The sequence below is a fragment of the Apodemus sylvaticus genome, chromosome 8 (genome assembly GCF_947179515.1).
Source record: "Apodemus sylvaticus chromosome 8, mApoSyl1.1, whole genome shotgun sequence".
In the NCBI taxonomy this organism is placed as follows: domain Eukaryota; kingdom Metazoa; phylum Chordata; class Mammalia; order Rodentia; family Muridae; genus Apodemus; species Apodemus sylvaticus.
The window spans coordinates 71180109-71198717 of record NC_067479.1 but is presented as its reverse complement, the minus strand read 5'-3'; the positions used below and the strand labels follow the sequence as shown (position 1 = coordinate 71198717).

At 37.8% G+C, this 18609-nt stretch overlaps 1 protein-coding gene across 2 annotated transcripts in view; it reads left to right on the top strand.

Moving 5' to 3' along the window:
- Rnf17 (ring finger protein 17) overlaps nt 1–18609 on the top strand; it is a 135553-nt gene that overhangs the window by 86286 nt on the left and 30658 nt on the right. The window contains exons 20-24 of one of the 2 annotated variants that reach the window (XM_052191357.1): nt 3114–3341; nt 4358–4508; nt 4647–4765; nt 12703–12793; nt 14573–14688. In XM_052191357.1, the coding sequence (XP_052047317.1) occupies nt 3114–3341; nt 4358–4508; nt 4647–4765; nt 12703–12793; nt 14573–14688 (705 nt within the window). Of the gene's footprint in view, nt 1–3113; nt 3342–4357; nt 4509–4646; nt 4766–12702; nt 12812–14572; nt 14689–18609 lie in introns of both variants that reach the window. The other variant, XM_052191356.1, reaches the window with a different exon arrangement.

Genomic DNA, 18609 nt, shown 5'->3' with positions numbered 1-18609 from the left:
CAGCTGGGTGGGTCACCTGTTTAATTCAGGAATTCCTAGACCTAGAGGAACAATGAACTTAACCTTTACTTTGAGCACTCCACCCTGGGTGGAGCAGGATCCTGGCTATCTGGGAGAAGTTAACCTTGACCAAAGTCAAACTCTGACCAAGTGCATGACTGCCCCAATATGGCTCTGTACAGGGTAGGGTCTCTTACATAATACCTGGATGTAGCCTTCAAAAAAGCCAGCATTTGAACATCTATAAGCATAAGCCAAAGAGATGATAACCTCCAGCAGCGGCCTGCAGTAACTCCTACTAACAATAATGGCCTATGATCATGTTCCCCTTTCACTGTTAAGTCACACATATGGAAGGGAAAAAATGAAAGTAAACACTCAATACTATATTGAAACTTTAAATGCAGTTTTGGAGAGAGCATGCATGTGTGGAGGCTTGCATACATACACACACTTATGTGCATGTGTGCAGGTGGGCATACATATATACATATGGAAACCAAATACAGGTGTCATTCCTTTGGAGCCACGCAATTTTTTTTATGAGACATGATCTTTCTACCTGAAGCTCACATATAATGATAAGCTAGCTGACCATTGAGACACATGAATTCTCCTGTCTGTCTCTCCACAGTGAATACATGTGCTCCTAGGTCTGTTTTTTCTTTTGGGGCAGGAGTTGTTGTTTGTTTTTTTGGATGCCGGGAATCAAACTGAAGTCCTCATGCTTGCATGACAAACACTTTACCAATATCTTTAGCCCCTAAAGATAGGATTTCTTTAAGATGCCTAGATAATTGAGTGAATTTTGACAAACTTGTAGTCATATACCATCAAGTTGTGCTGTGACTTTGACATGTGCGTGCCTATGTGCACACACCACAGACACACAAAGCCAGTGTAAACCATAATTACAAGCCATTATCTATGGTGAATATTGATAAAGCCTAGAGGTAAAAAGAAAATTATCATAAACTGTGGCCAAAAATACCCAAAAACCCTTTCTTCTAAAATCTTCTAAGATCAGGAATGAAAAACTAAGTCAATTTCAGCATTTCTGTTCAGCAAAATATGAGAGTCATAAGAGAGCACTTAAACAAAAACAAGACAAGCATCCAACATGGACAAGAAATACATAAAATTATTATTGTTCATAGGTAATTTGATCTTACATGTAAAACATTTAAAATATCGACAAACTATTATAATTAATAAAGTTAAAAATCAGTGGGATATAAGGTCAACATCTTATGATTTCAAAATGAAAGGCTCATGTGTTGAAGGTGCAGTTCCCAATGGCAGATGTGATGATTCAGAGTTGAGTATGGGAGCTTTAACACAGTCAGTCAATTGATCCACTGATGGACTCATAATTTAATGGTGTTATTAGAAAAGATATAAATTTGGAGCTTGGGTCTAACTGGAAGACGGAGTTCACAGAGGATATAACGTGGGAGCCATATTTTGGCCCAGGATCTTCTCTGTCTCACTCTTTCCTAGCTACCTTGAGTTAATCCTCCGCCACACATTCCATCCATTCTGGTAATCTGCCTCATCTCAGACCCAAACTTTGTGTCCCACCAGCCTTTGACTAAAACCTCCAGAAACAAATTTTTCCTCCTTCACTGTTTCTTCCAACTATCCACCACAGTGGTAAAAAGGCTAACAACAAAGACTCAACCCCATTTATGCAATAATGAACATTTTACAAAGAAAAGGATGATTGCAGTTTTTTCTACTGTAGTACCAAGAAGAGTAACATGCTTTAAGAATTACCAGAATGGGACTGAAGACATGGCCCAGCAGCAAAGAGCACTGGCAGTTCTTCCTCTCTTCCAGAGGACCCCAGTTCAATTCTCAGCAGTCAGATGGTGCTCACAATCATCTGTAACTCCAGTTCCAAGGGATCCATCACTATACTTTACCCTTGCAGGCACTGCGTGCACATGGTCCACAGACATATTGCAGGCAAAACATTCAGACACATAATTAACCAAAGAGGAAAAAATAACTTATACAGTACAAATCTGAATACTTTTCTGAATGATACCAAAAAAGACATTAATAAGTGAAAATTCATCCCATGTTTTTGGGTCAGAACGCCTGATGCAGTCAGTACCACACCAAGTAAGCAAGAGATTAGTGATCTCTGTCCAAATCCTAATGACATGTTTTTGCAGAAATAGAAAAATCCATACTAAAATTTATAGGAAAATTCATATTAGAACAGTACTGAAGAATCTAATGGACATGTACATCTCAATTTCAAATCTTACTACAATGCTACAGTAATCAAAACAGTATGATAACTAGCAAATACATGAAAAATAAACACCTAACTCTGGTACCCAGATGTGATGGGTGACATAAATGGGACTAGCAGCATATAAGTGAGAAACAAGAAAAGATGAAGTCATCTCATTATTCCCTCAGTGAAAATGAAACCCTGTGGGTTATCATGTATGGGGTATGGATGAGACCATGAGCCTGAGGCAAGTAAAACTAGAAGCAGATAGTAGTACTTCAGAGAGTAGCAGTATTGAGTTCAGGTGAAAACTATCCATTAGATTTAGCAAGAACAAAACAAAAAAACCAAAGAAACAAAATCCAAAGCAACAACCTGTCAGTGATCTTTGAACTAGATCTTAGCTTATTGTGAAAGTTTTTTTTTCTTCATCTAGTTGTCTGAGATTAGAATACAATCTGTTAAACATAACATATTTAGGTTATTTTGCTTAATGCATTCTAATGGTAATTACATTCCTGTTGACAAACTAATAACTTTTTACTGACTGATACTCTAGCCAAAGGTTGGTAAACTCTGAATTGACTTTGTGAGTACATAGTATCAATGGGAAGAGTTGAAGCTATGAATAAGGTTGGTAAGCTTATCGATTTTTCAAGTAGAAGGTTTGGGTTTAGCTTTTCTTTTGTGTACTTGCTTTGGTGTTGGCTAAGTAGCCTTTTAAAAGAAAAAAGTCAACTTTAGCAATTGCTGTTGATATCAAAGTTAGGAATCAGAAAATCATAGGTAAAGTGTGCTCATCTCTAAAAACAAGCAAGTATTAATATTTTACTGATTATTCTTTTTGCCAACTTCTATTATTTTTCAGATATACCCTCAAAGATAATTCTAAAAAGCATCTTGAAGTATGGGATCCTTCTCCTGAAGAAATTATTTCAAGTGAAATAAACAACTTAAGTCCTCTGTCTATAAAATCTCTACCTAATGAGAATTTCCAGTCATTATATAACAAGGAGCTGCCTGTGAACATATGTAATGTAATATCTCCTGAGAAGATTTATGTTCAATGGTTATTAACAGAAAACTTACTTAATAGGTATATTATATAATGAAAGCAATTGCCTTGTTGTTTTATTTTTTGTATTCTTTGCTTCAAATAGTTAGATCCATAGTGTTTAATTTTGAAAGCCATGAGATAATTTCAACTAAATTATCTCTAAACTCTTTCTTAAAAGCATAACATCTCTTCTTTAGCTATTTTCACAATACTATAATCTATGCCACAAGTACTTACTGAGTACCTTACTCCATGTCAGCCTGTATTTAGTGTTGAGGATTGCAGTAACACATGGTTAATTCTTTGCTGACATAGGACTTAAATTATAGTAAAGAAAGATAATGAATAAATAAAACTCAATGTGGGGTGATGATAAAGGAATAATAAGCAAAAGTAAAGCTTTTCAGGAAAGTAGTTATGGTCAAAGAAGACCTCACAGAGATGAAGGCTTTCCAGATGTGTCCTAAGCTGGGCACTCAGGAGGCAGACAGGTAGATTTCTGTAACTATATGTTGTACATGTTGAGTCCAGGTTAATCATAGCTACATAGTGAAATCCTGTCTCAAAGGATGGATGGATAGATGGATGGACGGCCAGACAGACAGACAACTTTGAGCTGTACAAAATGGCATATGCATGTGAAAAGCTCATATCCTAAACTGCTGTCCAATGTGTCCTGAATGAGACAGGAAAGCATCTGGGTTGTATCTAAGCAACCTGTATCTTAAGCAAAAGGAAGAATTAGTTCAAAGGTTTGGAAATAATTTATACATTCAAAGAACATTGCATTCAGATTCACCAGAGTGAAATGACCAAAGGGTTTTGGTAAAAATCTGGTGAAGCCGGGCAGTGGAGGCACATGACTTTAATCCCAGCACTTGGGAGGCAGAGGCAGGCAGATTTCTGAGTTCAAGGCCAGCCTGATCTACAGAGTGAGTTTCAGGACAGCCAGGGCTATACAGTGAAACCCTGTCTCAAACAAAACAAAACAAAATCTGGTAAAGAGAATTATATAAGAAATTATTGTAAATTAAAGCACTTTTGTGTCTCTATAGTTTAGAAGAGAAGATGATAGCTGCTTATGAGCACTCAGAATGGAAGCCTGTTAAGTGGGAATGTGATATGCACTGTGCTGTTAAGGTTCCAGCTAAAAATCAGTGGCGAAGAGGCCAGATTATCAGAATGGTTACAGACACGCTGGTAGAGGTAAATGCAAAGTTAAAATGTAATCATGAAAGTACATTTTTCATTTGCCTATGATTACTTAGTTCGATTCTTATTATGCTTTTCAATTTGGAAAAAAATGTTAAAATTTTCCCTAAACTTAAATTACTGCTCTCATAGGTCTTGCTATATGATGTCGGTGTTGAACTAGTAGTGAATATTAACTGCTTAAGAGAACTTCAAGAAAATCTAAAGACAATGGGAAGATTATCTTTGGAATGTTCACTTGTTGATATAAGGTAATTTTTGGCTAAGTAATTTTCTCATTGTATATTATTTTAAATACTTTAGGATGGTTTCTTGTCAGTTTTAATACATTCTTGAACTTTCAAAAAATTTTATTAAGGTTTTTTTGGGGGGTGAGTGTTGGGCATTGTTGAGACAAGGTCCTTCCAAGTAGTCTTGGAACTTGCTATGTAGACCAGGCTGGCCTCAGTCTCACAGAGATCCACCATGCCTAGATTCAGTAAGGATGTTAAGAAGAGGAAATAAATGTTTGATCCTATAAATTAAATAGCATTAATGAAACAAAGGAAGGCTAAGTAGATTTCAAACTCTTGAGAATAAAAAGATTTGAGGAAAACTAAAGGCAGATAGAAAATGTTTCATAAGTTTCCAATTATATATAAAGCTAGAAGTGTAAATTAATAATAATAGTAGCTCATGGTATGAAAGACTGACAGAAAATAGAACCTGAAAATTGAAAAGTCAACTGGGGCCCATCCCCGGGGAGGCACCTTGCTCAGGTGAGTCCTTCTAACCCTGCAAAGCAGATGATCCATTTGGAGGCCTCTGGGGGGAGCCTTCCAGTCGCCACCTCTGGATCAGAAGCAGCCTGGGCCGCACGCTCCATCCCCAAGCAGTGCAGAGGGCCAGAGATGCATCTGGAGGCTGGCCACAAAGAAGCACCATGCTCGGCAAGTCCTGGATACCCCAGCACACCAGAAAAGCAAGATTTGGATGTAAAAATCACTGGTCGTGATGCTGTTAGAAGAACACATGAAGGACATAAATAAATCTCTTAAAGAAATTCAGGAGAAAAATGAGCAAAAGCTAGAAGCCCTTACAAGGGAAACACAAAAATCACTTAAAGAAATTCAGGATACTATGGGTCAAACGATAGTAGCCAATAAGGAGGAAATGCAAAAATCACTTTAAAAAGTACAGGAGAAATTTGATCAACAGGCAGAAGTCATGAAAGAAGAAACACAAAAATCTCTCAAAGAATTACAGGAAAACACAAACAAGCAAGTGAAGGAACTGAGCAAAAACATCCAGGATCTAAAAACAGAAGTAGAAACAACTAAGAAATCGCAAAGGGAGACAACTTTGGAGATAGAAAACCTTGGGAAGAAATCAGGGACCATAGATGGAAATATCAACAACAGAATACAAGAGATAGAACCTCAGATGCCAGAGATACCATAGAAACCGTGGACTCAACGGTCAAAGAAAATGCAAAATGCAAAAAGTTTGTAACCCAAAACATCCAGGAAATCCAGGACACAATGAGAAGACCAAACCTAAGGATTATAGGTATAGATGAGAGCAAAGATTTACAACTGAAAGGGCCAGCAAATATTTTCAACAAAATGGAAGAAAACTTCCCTAACCTAAAGAGAGAGATGCCCATGAATATACAAGAAGCCTACAGAACTCCAAACAGACTGGACCAGAACAGAAATACATCCCGTCATATAATAATCAAAACCCCAAATGCACTAAACAAGGAAATAATATTAAAGGCAGTAAGAAAAAGAGGCAAAGTAACATATAAAGGAAGACCTATAAGAATCACAACAGACTTCTCACCAGAGACTGTGAAAGCTAGAAGATCCTGGGCAGATCTCATGCAGATTCTAAGAGAACACAAATGCCAGCCAAAACTTCTATACCCAGCAAAACTCTCAATCACCATAGATGGGGAAACCAAAATATTCGATGACAAAACCAAGTTCACCCAATATCTTACCAGAAACCCAGCCCTACAAAGGATAATAGGAGGAAAATACCAATACAAGGAAGGAAATTTCACCCTGGAAAATGCAAGATAGTAACCTTCTTTCATCAAACCCAAAAGAAGAAAACCGATCAAATATAAAAGATAACATCAAAAATGACAGGAAGTAATAATCACTATTCATTAATATCTCTTAATATCAATGGACTCAATTCCCCAATAAAAAGACATAGACTAACAGACTAGATACGTAAACAGGATCCCACATTTTGCTGCATACAGGAAACACACCTCAGTGTCAAAGACAAACACTACCTTAGAGTAAAAGGCTGGAAGACAATTTTACAAGCAAATGGTCTGATGAAACAAGCTGGAGTAGCCATTCTAATATCAGATAAAATTGACTTTCAACCTAAAGTCATCAAAAGAGACACTGAGGGACACTTCCTGCTGGTCAAAGGAAAAACACACCAAGAAGAACTCTCAATCCTGAACATCTATGCTCCAAATGGAAAGGCACCCTCATTCATAAAAGAAACTTTATTAAAGCTCAAAGCACACATTGTACCTAACACAATAATTGTGGGTGACTTCAACACTGCACTTTCCTCAATGTGCCAATCAGGAAAACAGAAACTAAACAGGGACACAGTGAAACTAATTGAAGCTTTGGACCAATTGGATTTGACTGATATCTATAGAACATTTCACCCTAAAGCAAAAGAATATACCTTTTTCTCAGCACCTCATGGTACCTTCTCCAAAATCGACCATATAATTGGTCACAAGACAGACCTCAACAAATATGAGAAGATCGAAATAATCCCATGCCTCCTATCAGATCACTATGGAGTAAAAGTGGTCTTCAATAGCAACAAAAACAACAGAAAGCCCACATTCACATGGAAACTGAACAGTACTCTACTCAATGATACCTTCCGTGGTCAAGGAAGAAATAAAGAAATCAAAGACCTTTTAGAATTTAATGAAAATGAAGACACAACATACCCAAATCTATGGGACACAATGAAAGCAGTGCTAAGAGGAAAACTCATAGCCCTGAGTGCCTCCAAAAAGAAAATGGAGAGAGCATACACTAGCAGCTTGATGACACATCTGAAAGCCCTGGGGCAAAAAGAAGCGAATTCACCCAGGAGGAGTAGAAGGCAGGAAATCATCAAACTCAGGGCTGAAATCAATCAAGTAACCATACAAAGAATCAACGAATCCAGGAGCTGGTTCTTTGAGAAAATAAACAAGATAGATAAACCCTTAGCCAGACTAACCAAAGGGCACAGAGACAGTATCCAGATTAACAAAATTAGAAATGAAAAGGGAGATATAACAACAGAAACTAAGGAAATTCAAAAAATCATCAGATCTTACTACCAAAGTCTATACTCAACACAACTGGAGAATCTGAAGGAAATGGACAATTTCCTAGACAGATACCAAACACCAAAATTAAATCAGGATCAAATAGATCATCTAAACAGGCCCATAACCCCTAAAGAAATAAAAGGGGTCATAGAAAGTCTCCCAACCACAAAAAGCACAGGACCAGATGGCTTCAGTGCAGAATTCTATCAGACCTTCAAAGAAGACCTAACACCAATACTCTTCAAACTGTTCCACAAAATAGAAACAGAAGGAACACTACCCAACTCGTTCTACGAAGCCACAGTTACACTGATACCAAAACCACACAAAGATCCAACAAAGAAAGAGAACTTCAGACCAATTTCCCTTATGAATATCGATGCAAAAATACTCAATAAAATTCTTGCCAACTGAATCCAAGAACACATCAAAACAATCATCCACCATAATCAAGTGGGCTTCATCCCAGGGATGCAGGGATGGTTCAATATACGGAAATCCATCAATGTAATCCACTATATAAACAAACTCAAAGAAAAAAACTATATGATCATTTCATTAGATGCTGAAAAGGCATTTGACAAAATTCAGCATCCTTTCATGCTAAGTCTTGAAAAGAACAGGAATCCAAGGCCCATACCTAAACATAATTAAAGCAATATACAGCAAACCGGTAGCCAACATCAAACTAAATGGAGAGAAACTTGAAGCAATCCCACTAAAATCAGGGACTAGACAAGGCTGCCCTCTCTCCATAACTTTTCAATATAGTACTTGAAGTCCTAGCTAGAGCAATTAGACAACATAAGGAGGTCAAAGGTATACAAATTGGAAAGGAAGAAGTCAAACTCTCACTATTTGTAGATGACATGATAGTCTACTTAAGTGACCCAAAAAATTCCACCAGGGAACTCCTACAGCTGATAAACAACTTCAGCAAAGTGGCAGGTTATAAAATCAACTCAAGCAAATCAGTTGCCTTCCTATAGTCAAAGGATAAGCAGGTTGAGAAAGAAGTTAGGGAAATGACACCCTTCACAATAGCCACAAACAACATAAAGTATCTTGGTGTGACTCTAACCAAACAAGTGAAAGATCTATACGACAAGAACTTCAGGTCCGTGAAGAAAGAAATCGAAGAAGACCTCAGAAAATGGAAAAATCTGCCATGCTCTTGGATTGGCAGGATTAATATAGTTAAAATGGCCATCTTGCCAAAGGCAATATACAGATTCATTGCAATCCCTATCAAAATCCCAACTCAGTTCTTCACAGAATTGGAAAAAGCAATTCTCCAATTTATCTAGAATAACAAAAAAAACCCAGGATAGCTAAAACTATTCTCAACAGTAAAAGAACTTCTGGGGGTATTAGTATCCCAGACCTCAAGCAATACTATAGAGCAATAGTGTTAAAAACTGCATGGTATTGGCACGGGGACAGGCAAGTGGACCAATGGAATAGAATTGAAGACCCAGAAATGAATCCACACACCTATGGTCACTTGATCTTCCACAAAGGAGCAGAAAACATCCAGTGGAAAAAAGATAGCCTTTTCAATAAATGGTGCTGGTTCAACTGGAGGTCAGCATGCAGGAGAATGCGAATTGACCCATTCTTATCTCCTTGTACTAAGCTCAACTCCAAGTGGATCAAGGACCTCCACATAAAACCAGACACACTGAAACTAATAGAAAAGAAACTGGGGAAAACCCTTGAAGACATAGGCACAGGGGAAAATTTCCTGAACAGAACACCAATAGCTTATGCACTAAGATCAAGAATTGACAAATGGATCTCATAAAATTACAAAGTTTCTGTAAGGCAAAGGACACCGTCAAAAGGACAAAACAGCAACCAACAAATTGGGAACAGATCTTCACCAACCCTACATCTGATAGAGGGCTAACATCCAATAAATACAAAGAACTCAAGAAATTAGACCCCAGGGAACCAAATAACCCTATTAAAAATGGGGTACAGACCTAAACAAAGAATTTTCACCTGAAGAAATTCGAATGGCTGAGAAGCACCTTAATAAATGCTCAACATCTGGCGAGGATGTGGAGAAAGAGGAACACTCCTCCACTGCTGGTGGGGCTGTAAGATGGTACAACCACTTTGGAAATCAGTCTGGCGGTTCCTCAGAAGACTGGACATGACACTTCCGGAGGACCCTGCTATACCTTTCCTGGGCATATACCCAAAGGATTCCCTGGCATGCAATAAAGACACATGCTCCATTATGTTCATAGCAACCTTATTTATAATAGCCAGAAGCTGGAAATAACCCAGATGCCCCTCAAAGGAGCAATGGATACAGAAAATGTGGTATATTTACACAATGGAATACTACTCAGCAATTAGAAACAATGAATTCACAAAATTTTTAGGCAAATGGTTTGATCTGGAAAATATCACTAAGTGAGGTAACCCAATCACAAAAGAATACACATGGAATGCAATCTCTGATAAGTGGATATTAATTAGCCCAGAAGCCCTGAATACCCAAGGCACAAATTGCATAACAAATGACTCCCATGAAGAAGTATGGATAGGGTCCTGATCCTGGAAAGGATTGATCTAGCATTGGAGGGGAATATAAGGACAGAAAAAGGAGGGAGGTGATTGGAGAATGGATGGAGAGAAGAAGGTTTGTGGGACATATGGGGAGGGAGGATCTGGGAAAGGGGAAGTCATTTGGAATGTAAACAAAGAATATAGAAAATAAAAATATTAAAAAAAAATGCTCAACATCATTAGCCATTAGGGAAATGCAGATCAAAACAACCCTGAGATTTCACCTCACACCAGTCAGAATGGCTAAGGTTAAAAACTCAGGAGACAGCTGGTGTTGGCGAGGATGTAGAGAAAGAGGAATACTCCTTCACTGCTGGTGGGATTGCAAGATGGTACATCCATTATGGAAATCAGTCTGGCAGTTCCTAAGAAAACTGGGCATGATACTTCGGGAGAACCCTGCTATACCTCTCCTGGGCATATACCCAGAGGATTCCCCAGCATGAAATAAGGACACATGCTCCACTATGTTCGTAGCAGCCTTATTTATAATAGCCAGAAGCTGGAAAGAACCCAGATATCCCTCAGTGGAGGAATGGATACAGAAAATGTGGTATATATACATAATGGAGTACTATTCAGCAATTAAAAACAATGAATTCATGAATTTATTAGGCAAATGGATGGAACTGGAAAATATCATCCTAAGCGAGGTAGCGCAATCACAAACGAATACACATGGAATGCAATCATTGATAAGTGATTAATTGGCCCTGAAGCTCTGAATACTGAAGATACAATTAGCATATCAAATGATTCTCAGGAAGAAGGAAGAAGAAAGCCGTAATATTGGAAAGGCTTGATCCAGCATAGTAGGGGAGTATCAGGACAGAGAAAAGGGAGGAGGAAAGACAGGAGAATGGATGGAGAGAAGAGGACTTATGGAACATATGCGGGGGGTGGGGGGGGGGGAGGGACTGGGAAAGGGGACCGCTTCTAGAATGTAAACAAAGAATATAGAAAATAAATTAAAAATTAAAAATAAAATAAAAATAAAAAATAGATTAAAAAAAAACAACCCTGAGATTTCACCTTACACCAGTAAAAAAAAAAAAAAAAAGAAAGAAAAAGAAAAGTCAACTGGGTATGATAGCTGTACCTGTAATTATAGCACTCAGGAGGCTGAAGCAAGAGATCATAAGCTTAAGAGTCAGCCTGAGCATAGTGAGATAGGTCCAAAAGGAGAAGGAGGAGAGAAGACCAATTAGGAGGAGGGGGGGCAGAAAAAGGGGAGGAGGAAGGAAAACAACTAGGAGGAAGAAGAGGAGGGGTTGGGGTTGGCTCAGAGTATGATTATTAGCAAAAAAGCAGAGTTTGAAAAGATGACAGTTCACAATCCCCCTCTCTACCCCAAATGAGAAAAGATCAGAAACGTGAACTAAACCTGGAAAAGCATAAAAGCACATTGACTGTTGAGATGGCTCAGAGGGTAGAGGCACTGGGCCACTTGTTTAGTGAGTTTACTCTCCTGGACCCACATGCTGGGAAGAGAACCAACTCCCCAAGTTGTCCTTTGACCTCCACATTTGTATTATTTATTTGTGTATATATATGCACACATATACACAGTATAATTTTTAAAAGAGAACTAAGATAATTTTAATTTTGAAAAGAAAAATCCAAAGGATTAAAAAAAAAAAAGGTGTCTAACACCAAGAAAGGAAGAATCCGTGTAAGTTAGCAGACACCCTGAAGAAACAGCTGACAGCAGTACAACACAGCAAATACTAAAACTGCAATTCATGGTGTACATGAGAGATGTCAGAACTGTGAATTGAGAGTACATGGCTTATCCAGGAAAAGCAACCACAATACTTAACTCCCAGAGATAACCCAGTAAAATTGGTTTTCAAAAGAAAGAAGAGTCTAAGTCATCACTAGTGTGTTAAAACAAAAAAAAAAATAAGTGACATATATAAATATATAAAGGAGATAGAAGCTATGGATTTTATATCTAGCCAAACTTTAGTGTAGCTATAGAACAAATAATACAGAGATAAACGATAATATATATTTATGCATAATATATATCATTTATAATAAAGATACATGTGTATGTGTCTGTCTTGGGAGGGTAAGTAGAAAATGGGGTAAAGGCTATGAAAATAGGAAAGAAAATTGTGAAAATAACTTAAGTCCATGTTCACATTTGTTTTTCACTATAGAAGATCCAAGCTGTGCATGCAATTACATTATTTCTCAGTATTTCAATTCTCTGTCGTACTCATAATAAAATAGTTATTACTTTTGCTTCAGGCCAACTGGTGGAAGTGACAAGTGGACAGCAACTGCTTGTGACTGTCTTTCATTGTACCTCACTGGAGCTATAGCAACTATAATCTTACAGGTGGGTAGCAGGCCTGCCGTCTGTTTTTATGTCACATTGGCACAAGCTAGAGTCATCTGAAAGGTGGTGGGAACCTCGATTGAGAAAAGGACATCTTTTAATTAGGGATTGATCGGGGAGGAGCCAACCCATCGTGAGTGGTACCATCCCTGGGCTGGTGGGCCTGGGTTCTAAATAAGAAAGCAGGCCAAGCAAGCCATGAGGAGCAAGGCAGTAAGCAGTACCCCTCCATGGCCTCTGCATCAGCTCCTGCCCCCATGTTCCTGCCCTGCTTGAGTTTCTGTCCTAACTTCCTTTGATAATGAACCGTGACATGAAAACATAAACCAGAAGAACCCTTTCCTTCCCAAGTGCTTTGGTTGTGGTATTTCATCACAGCAGTAACCCTAACTAAGATACAGGGTAAAATGGTTAAAACAAATTTGTATTTATTATTTTATTAAAGTTTTCATCTATTCAAAGTTTCTTTTCTTGTTAAGAAAATAAAAGCAAAATATTTGGAATATATTTCCAAACTATGTTGGTCTTATGTCAAGGTATTATACTTGTATATGATACTTTGTGGCATGGAGGCATATAGTATTAATCCCAGAGCTCAGGAGATAGGAGTAAGATCAGGGTTAAAGGCCCAGCAAGGCATATTGTCCATTACTTTAATCCTAGCAGTTGGAAGGCTGAGAAATCTCTCTGAGCTGGAGGACAGCCTGGCCTACACAGCAAGTTGCAGAGCAGCCAGGGCTACATAGGAAGACTCTGCTTTAGTTAAAAATAAACAAACAGATGTAAATAAATAAGTAAATGATGTGTGTGTGTGTGTGTGTGTGTGTGTGTGTGTGTTAAGAAACACAAACATGGGAACACAAATTAGGGCTCATTTGTAAAGGTCAAACTACAACTTAACAGTAGTTGGTTCTCCTTTTATCTTTTTGGGGGTCTGGGTATTAAACTCAGGTTATCAAGTTTGTCAGCAAACAGCTTTACCTGTTCAGCCAGCTTGCCCACTCAGAAAAGCTAAAACAAGTAAATGAGTAAACAGATGTTCACAGTATTCATGTGGCTGAAGCAAAGTATTTCACATGCTTGAATTGAAATTTTTATGTTAAAAACTAGCGTAATCTAAACTGTCTTGCAAGTCTTTAGAAAACTAAGCTTCTCATAAAGTCTAAAGGAGCTGATAAAATACGCATGTTCGTGGAAGTGGATTTGGGAAGTATGTCTTTCACAAGAAAGTGTTCTACTTTCCTATTCATTTTACTTCATTATATTTCTTATGTAACTCACTTTCCATGGTACCCTTTTAACATATACTTTCTTCACTTTCAGAATGTTTCATATGAAGTAGAAAATGTCTGGTAGTAGCTTCTTTTGTGTGCTGTATGGCAAACAGTGTAAAGCACACACTGGGAACTTAGAGTTGAAGGGAACAGAAAGGCAGCTAACTCTTAGCTCAGTCAGGAAGGGGAACTTTTTTTTCTAGTTTACTTGGTTGTATTTTTTGATGTCACATTAGAGTTTCATAATTTGTCTTGTTCTAGGTATATTTCACCCTGGTAGCAAAATCTTCCTAATTCATTCTCAAAACACAAGCCTAACAAGTGAAATGATTTAAAAAGATTACAGTGTCTGTCAATACTGACTCTCTTCCATGCTGTTTCCCTTCTATACTTAGATATCAAAGTAATGTTATCTGGGATTGTTTTTTGCATAGAAAATCTAGAAGAAATTATTTTGAAAAATACTGCTTATAAGATTTCACTTTTATCTCATAAATCTCTTCAGGAAAACAATACAACGTGGCCATTACCTGTGAAAATTTTCTGCCGAGATGAAAAAGGAGAACGTGTTGATGTTTCTAAATATTTGATTAAAAAAGGTTTGGCTTTGAGAGAAAGAAGGTACAGACTTTGAAATAACTTATCGACATTCATTTCTGATGATGCTTAAGAATTGCTTCTTAGGATGTTGCAAAACCTGAGCTGCATTTTATTTGCTATTAAAGATGATTTATAGTCTAAATCCTAAAGAGTAACCTCAGAAATAGACTGCATGTTTTTTATTCATGTCAGTCAGCTCTTACTGAAAACTGGCTTGTCACATACTGGTTTTCAAGACCGTGTGTGCACTTCTCAAGAGAGAACTATGTTATTGGGATCTTGGATAGCTAGATTTATGAATGTATTAACCCAGGGAGGATGACTGATAAGATGGGAGAAAGGCAGAAATGGGAGGAGCTTCCAAAAGAGGGTGTGTTCTTCTTCTTGTCCTTACACAGAGTTCTCCATATGTAACATGGTATCAGATTCATGATGGTGGAAACCAGCAATTTTGGAAGATAATGTTGTAGAGCCAAGAAAAGAGTAGTTATCATTTGTCTCTGGTTCCAGATGGTCTGGGTAGATTTACCTTTGCTGTTTGAGTAGTTGTTGTTAAGGAGCTTTGGTTAGGGTGAAAGAGGAGAGATGGCTATTGTGGACATCATAGCAGGAGAAGTTGAAGAAGGGGAGGAAAAGAAAAAGAGTGGGGGAGATCCCCGAGAGTCCTTGCTTTTAACAACTTTCCTTATGGAATGGGGAGCCTTGGACATAGCTCAAAGCCAGTTTCAGGGGTGAGCATCAGTTATTTGTCTGACATGACAGAGATTAAAAAAAGCACATTTGTTTTGTGAACAAACGTTTTCAGCCTTTTGTTAATATGAGAAGAGAAACAGGAATAATTTTATAAGGAAAAACATTGGGTGGGGGAGACTCAAGGGCTAGTTTTAGGATCAGAGACTAGCATCAGGGTTCATACATCAGGAGGGCATCTATATAAGTCTGTGTTGAAGAACCATTTGAATGAATTGAGTCAGTTGGTAACTAGAGAGTAGCCTACAAATAGAAGACAAACCAGCTATTTAACGAATAACCCCAAGTAAAGGTTCAGAGGTCTATGAAGAGCTTTAACATTAATTTAAAATAGAATTTGTTGATAAGAAGGAATGAGGTAAATGAAAAAATTAATGATAGAACTTTGAAAGGCTTTTTTTATGATATTTAAGATGGGTTATTTGGAAAGGCATTAGTGGGTAATGAATTTGTTATATATGACCTCAAATTAATTTCTTTTTTGTTGGTAGTGGTGGTGAGGTTTGTTTTGAGACAGTCTTGCTATGTAGCTCGAGCTGGCCTGAAACTCACTATATAGGCCAGGTTAGCCTTGAAGTCTCAAACATCAACCTGCCTCTGCCTCCTAAGTGCTAGGATTAAAAGTTTGCCCCACCAAAGTTAATTTCTTTAATTAATTTAATTTTGTGGTTTCTGTTAGAATATTAAGCCACAAAGAAAGAAAAGTAATATCCTGACTACTTTAAAGGCTGAAAATAGCCCAAATATAATTGTGTCTTTGAATCTATAACATATTCCTCAACTCCATGGTTGAAGTTCCAACAGAGTTGTAGCTTCCTTTTGGTACCTCAGCTTATAAGGTGTTTTGTTAGCCACATGACCTGCCTTTGTATGTGGTGATATGTGTCATGTCCCAAGTGCCTAGGAACTTATCCCTGGGTCTAATAAAGATGAAATTGAAGTGTCGGGAAGACAGAGCTTCAGAAGAAAAAAAATATTATCAAATCCCTAAGAAAAGAGCATGTCAATGTTTATAGAATGAATCTTTTATATGATGCTCAGACACAAAGCCTAAACAGTTGTAAATCCTAGTCATTTTTCTGGGCAGGACTCCTAGTCCAAGAAACAGGATGCTAAGGCTGCTTTTACTAGAAGATCTAGCAGATTAATATCCAAAAGCTTATTATAAAGCCCTGAATATCATAAGAGAGAGACTCTTATACAATTTTGGCTCCATTGCCTTCTGTGTATGGCTCCATACATTCTGATAGGGTGTGTTAAACTATTGGGTAATGATGGCTTGAATGAGAAGGGAGAGGGAGGAAAGGGCAACAGGATAGCTCAGTGTGCACATTCACGGAGAGACTGGCCAACCCATGTGACCATTTCCTGTTTTTCTTTCTCTTAGGGCCTCCTCCTCCTACCACATTCCCAAGTAGTCATCTTGATTCAACAGTCATTTAAGCCAGAGTTTGTCAATGTTACCATGGAAAAAACAAAAAACAACTAATAATTAAATATATATTAAATTTTTCCTATTGGTTTCTTGTGTGAGTCAGGGAAGCTAATGATTTTTAACTCCTTTATGTTTTTAGCAATATTTCAGAGGTGTTTTTAAATTGTGTTTTATCATTTTATGTGTATGAGTGTTTTGCCTGGCACCCAGAGAGGCCAGAAGAGGGTATCCAATCTTCTGGAATTGGAGTTGCAGATGGTTGTGAGCCACCATGCGGTTTTGAAATTGAACCCAGGTCCTTTTCAAAAGCAGCGAGTGTTCTTAACTGCTGAGCCAGCTCTCTAGCCCAAAATTGATTTAAAAACAAACAAATGAAAAGAGGAGTTTAAATCTTGGGCTGGAGAGATGGTTCAGTAATCAAAAGTATAGGCTGCTCTTTAAAAGGACCTGGGCTCAGTTCCCAATACCCACATGGTATCTCACAATCATCCTCAACTCCAGTTGCAGAAGATCAGATGCCCTCTTTTGGCCTCTAAAAGCATAGATATACATGTAGTCAAAACATCTCATACACATAAGAGAAAAACAAGTATTTACAAAACAGTCTTTTTTAATGTGGAATTTTTTTGTTTCATCCAATAAGATATTGTGAACAGTTGTCAAACTACACTGTTACAAACATAATTTAGAAAAAAAGTACTTTATAGTGGTTTCATATTTTCTGTTTAGATGTTCTTGAATTCCTTTTTAAAAATATTTAATTATTATTATATGTAAGCACACTATAGCTGTCTTCAGACACACTAGAAGAAAGTTTCAGATCTCACTATGGATGGTTATGAGCCATCATGTGGTTACTGGGATTTGAACTCAGGACCTTTGGAAGAGCAGTCAGTGCTCTTAACCACTTGAACCATCTCTCCAGCCCAGTTCTTTTTTTTTAATTGTATATTTCTTTATTTACATTTCATATGTTATCCTAACCTCTCCCTGCCCCCCAACTCCCTATCCATCCCCCCTGCCCTGTTTCTATGAGGGTTCTCCCCCACCTACCCACTCATTCCCACCTCCTTGCCCTGGCATTCCCCTACACTCGGGCATTCTCACAGGACCAAGGGCCTCTTCCTCCCATTGATGCCCAACAAAGGCCATCCTCTGCTACATATGCAGCTGGAGCCATGGGTCCCTCCTTGTGTACTCCTTGGTTGGTGGTTTAGTCCCTGGGAGCTCTTATCTTAATGTCATAATCGTAATAACATTAACAAATTTGTTTACCAACTGATTAAAAAGAGTTATTTTCAAGTATCATGTGGAGCAAGAGCTGGGCAGCAGTTGTTAAACTTAGAGCATAAATTTTCTATTTACCAAGAAAAGCAGAAACATTTTATATGTTAATCCTGGAGTTATTTTGGAAAGGCTAAGCATGTTTTAAGTAAAGGCTGATGGACTTTCCCCTGGGAGAAGCAGTGACTGCAGCTCTAGGAGCAGGTCTGCTGAAGACTTAAAGATAATCACATCCTCTTGAGCAGCAGCAGTGGGTTTTAAAGAAGATACCTGAGGCCCTGAATACTCAGTTCACATCTTGGATTTTACCTGCAGAGAAGATACCAACAGATAGATAGATAAATATAGATAAAATAGATTCAAGAACAACTCAGAATAGATAACAGGTATAGCTATGAATGGATACATATATAGATACAGATAAAGTGGGGATTGTAGGTGCAGATTGCCTAAAAGATATAGCTGTACATTAA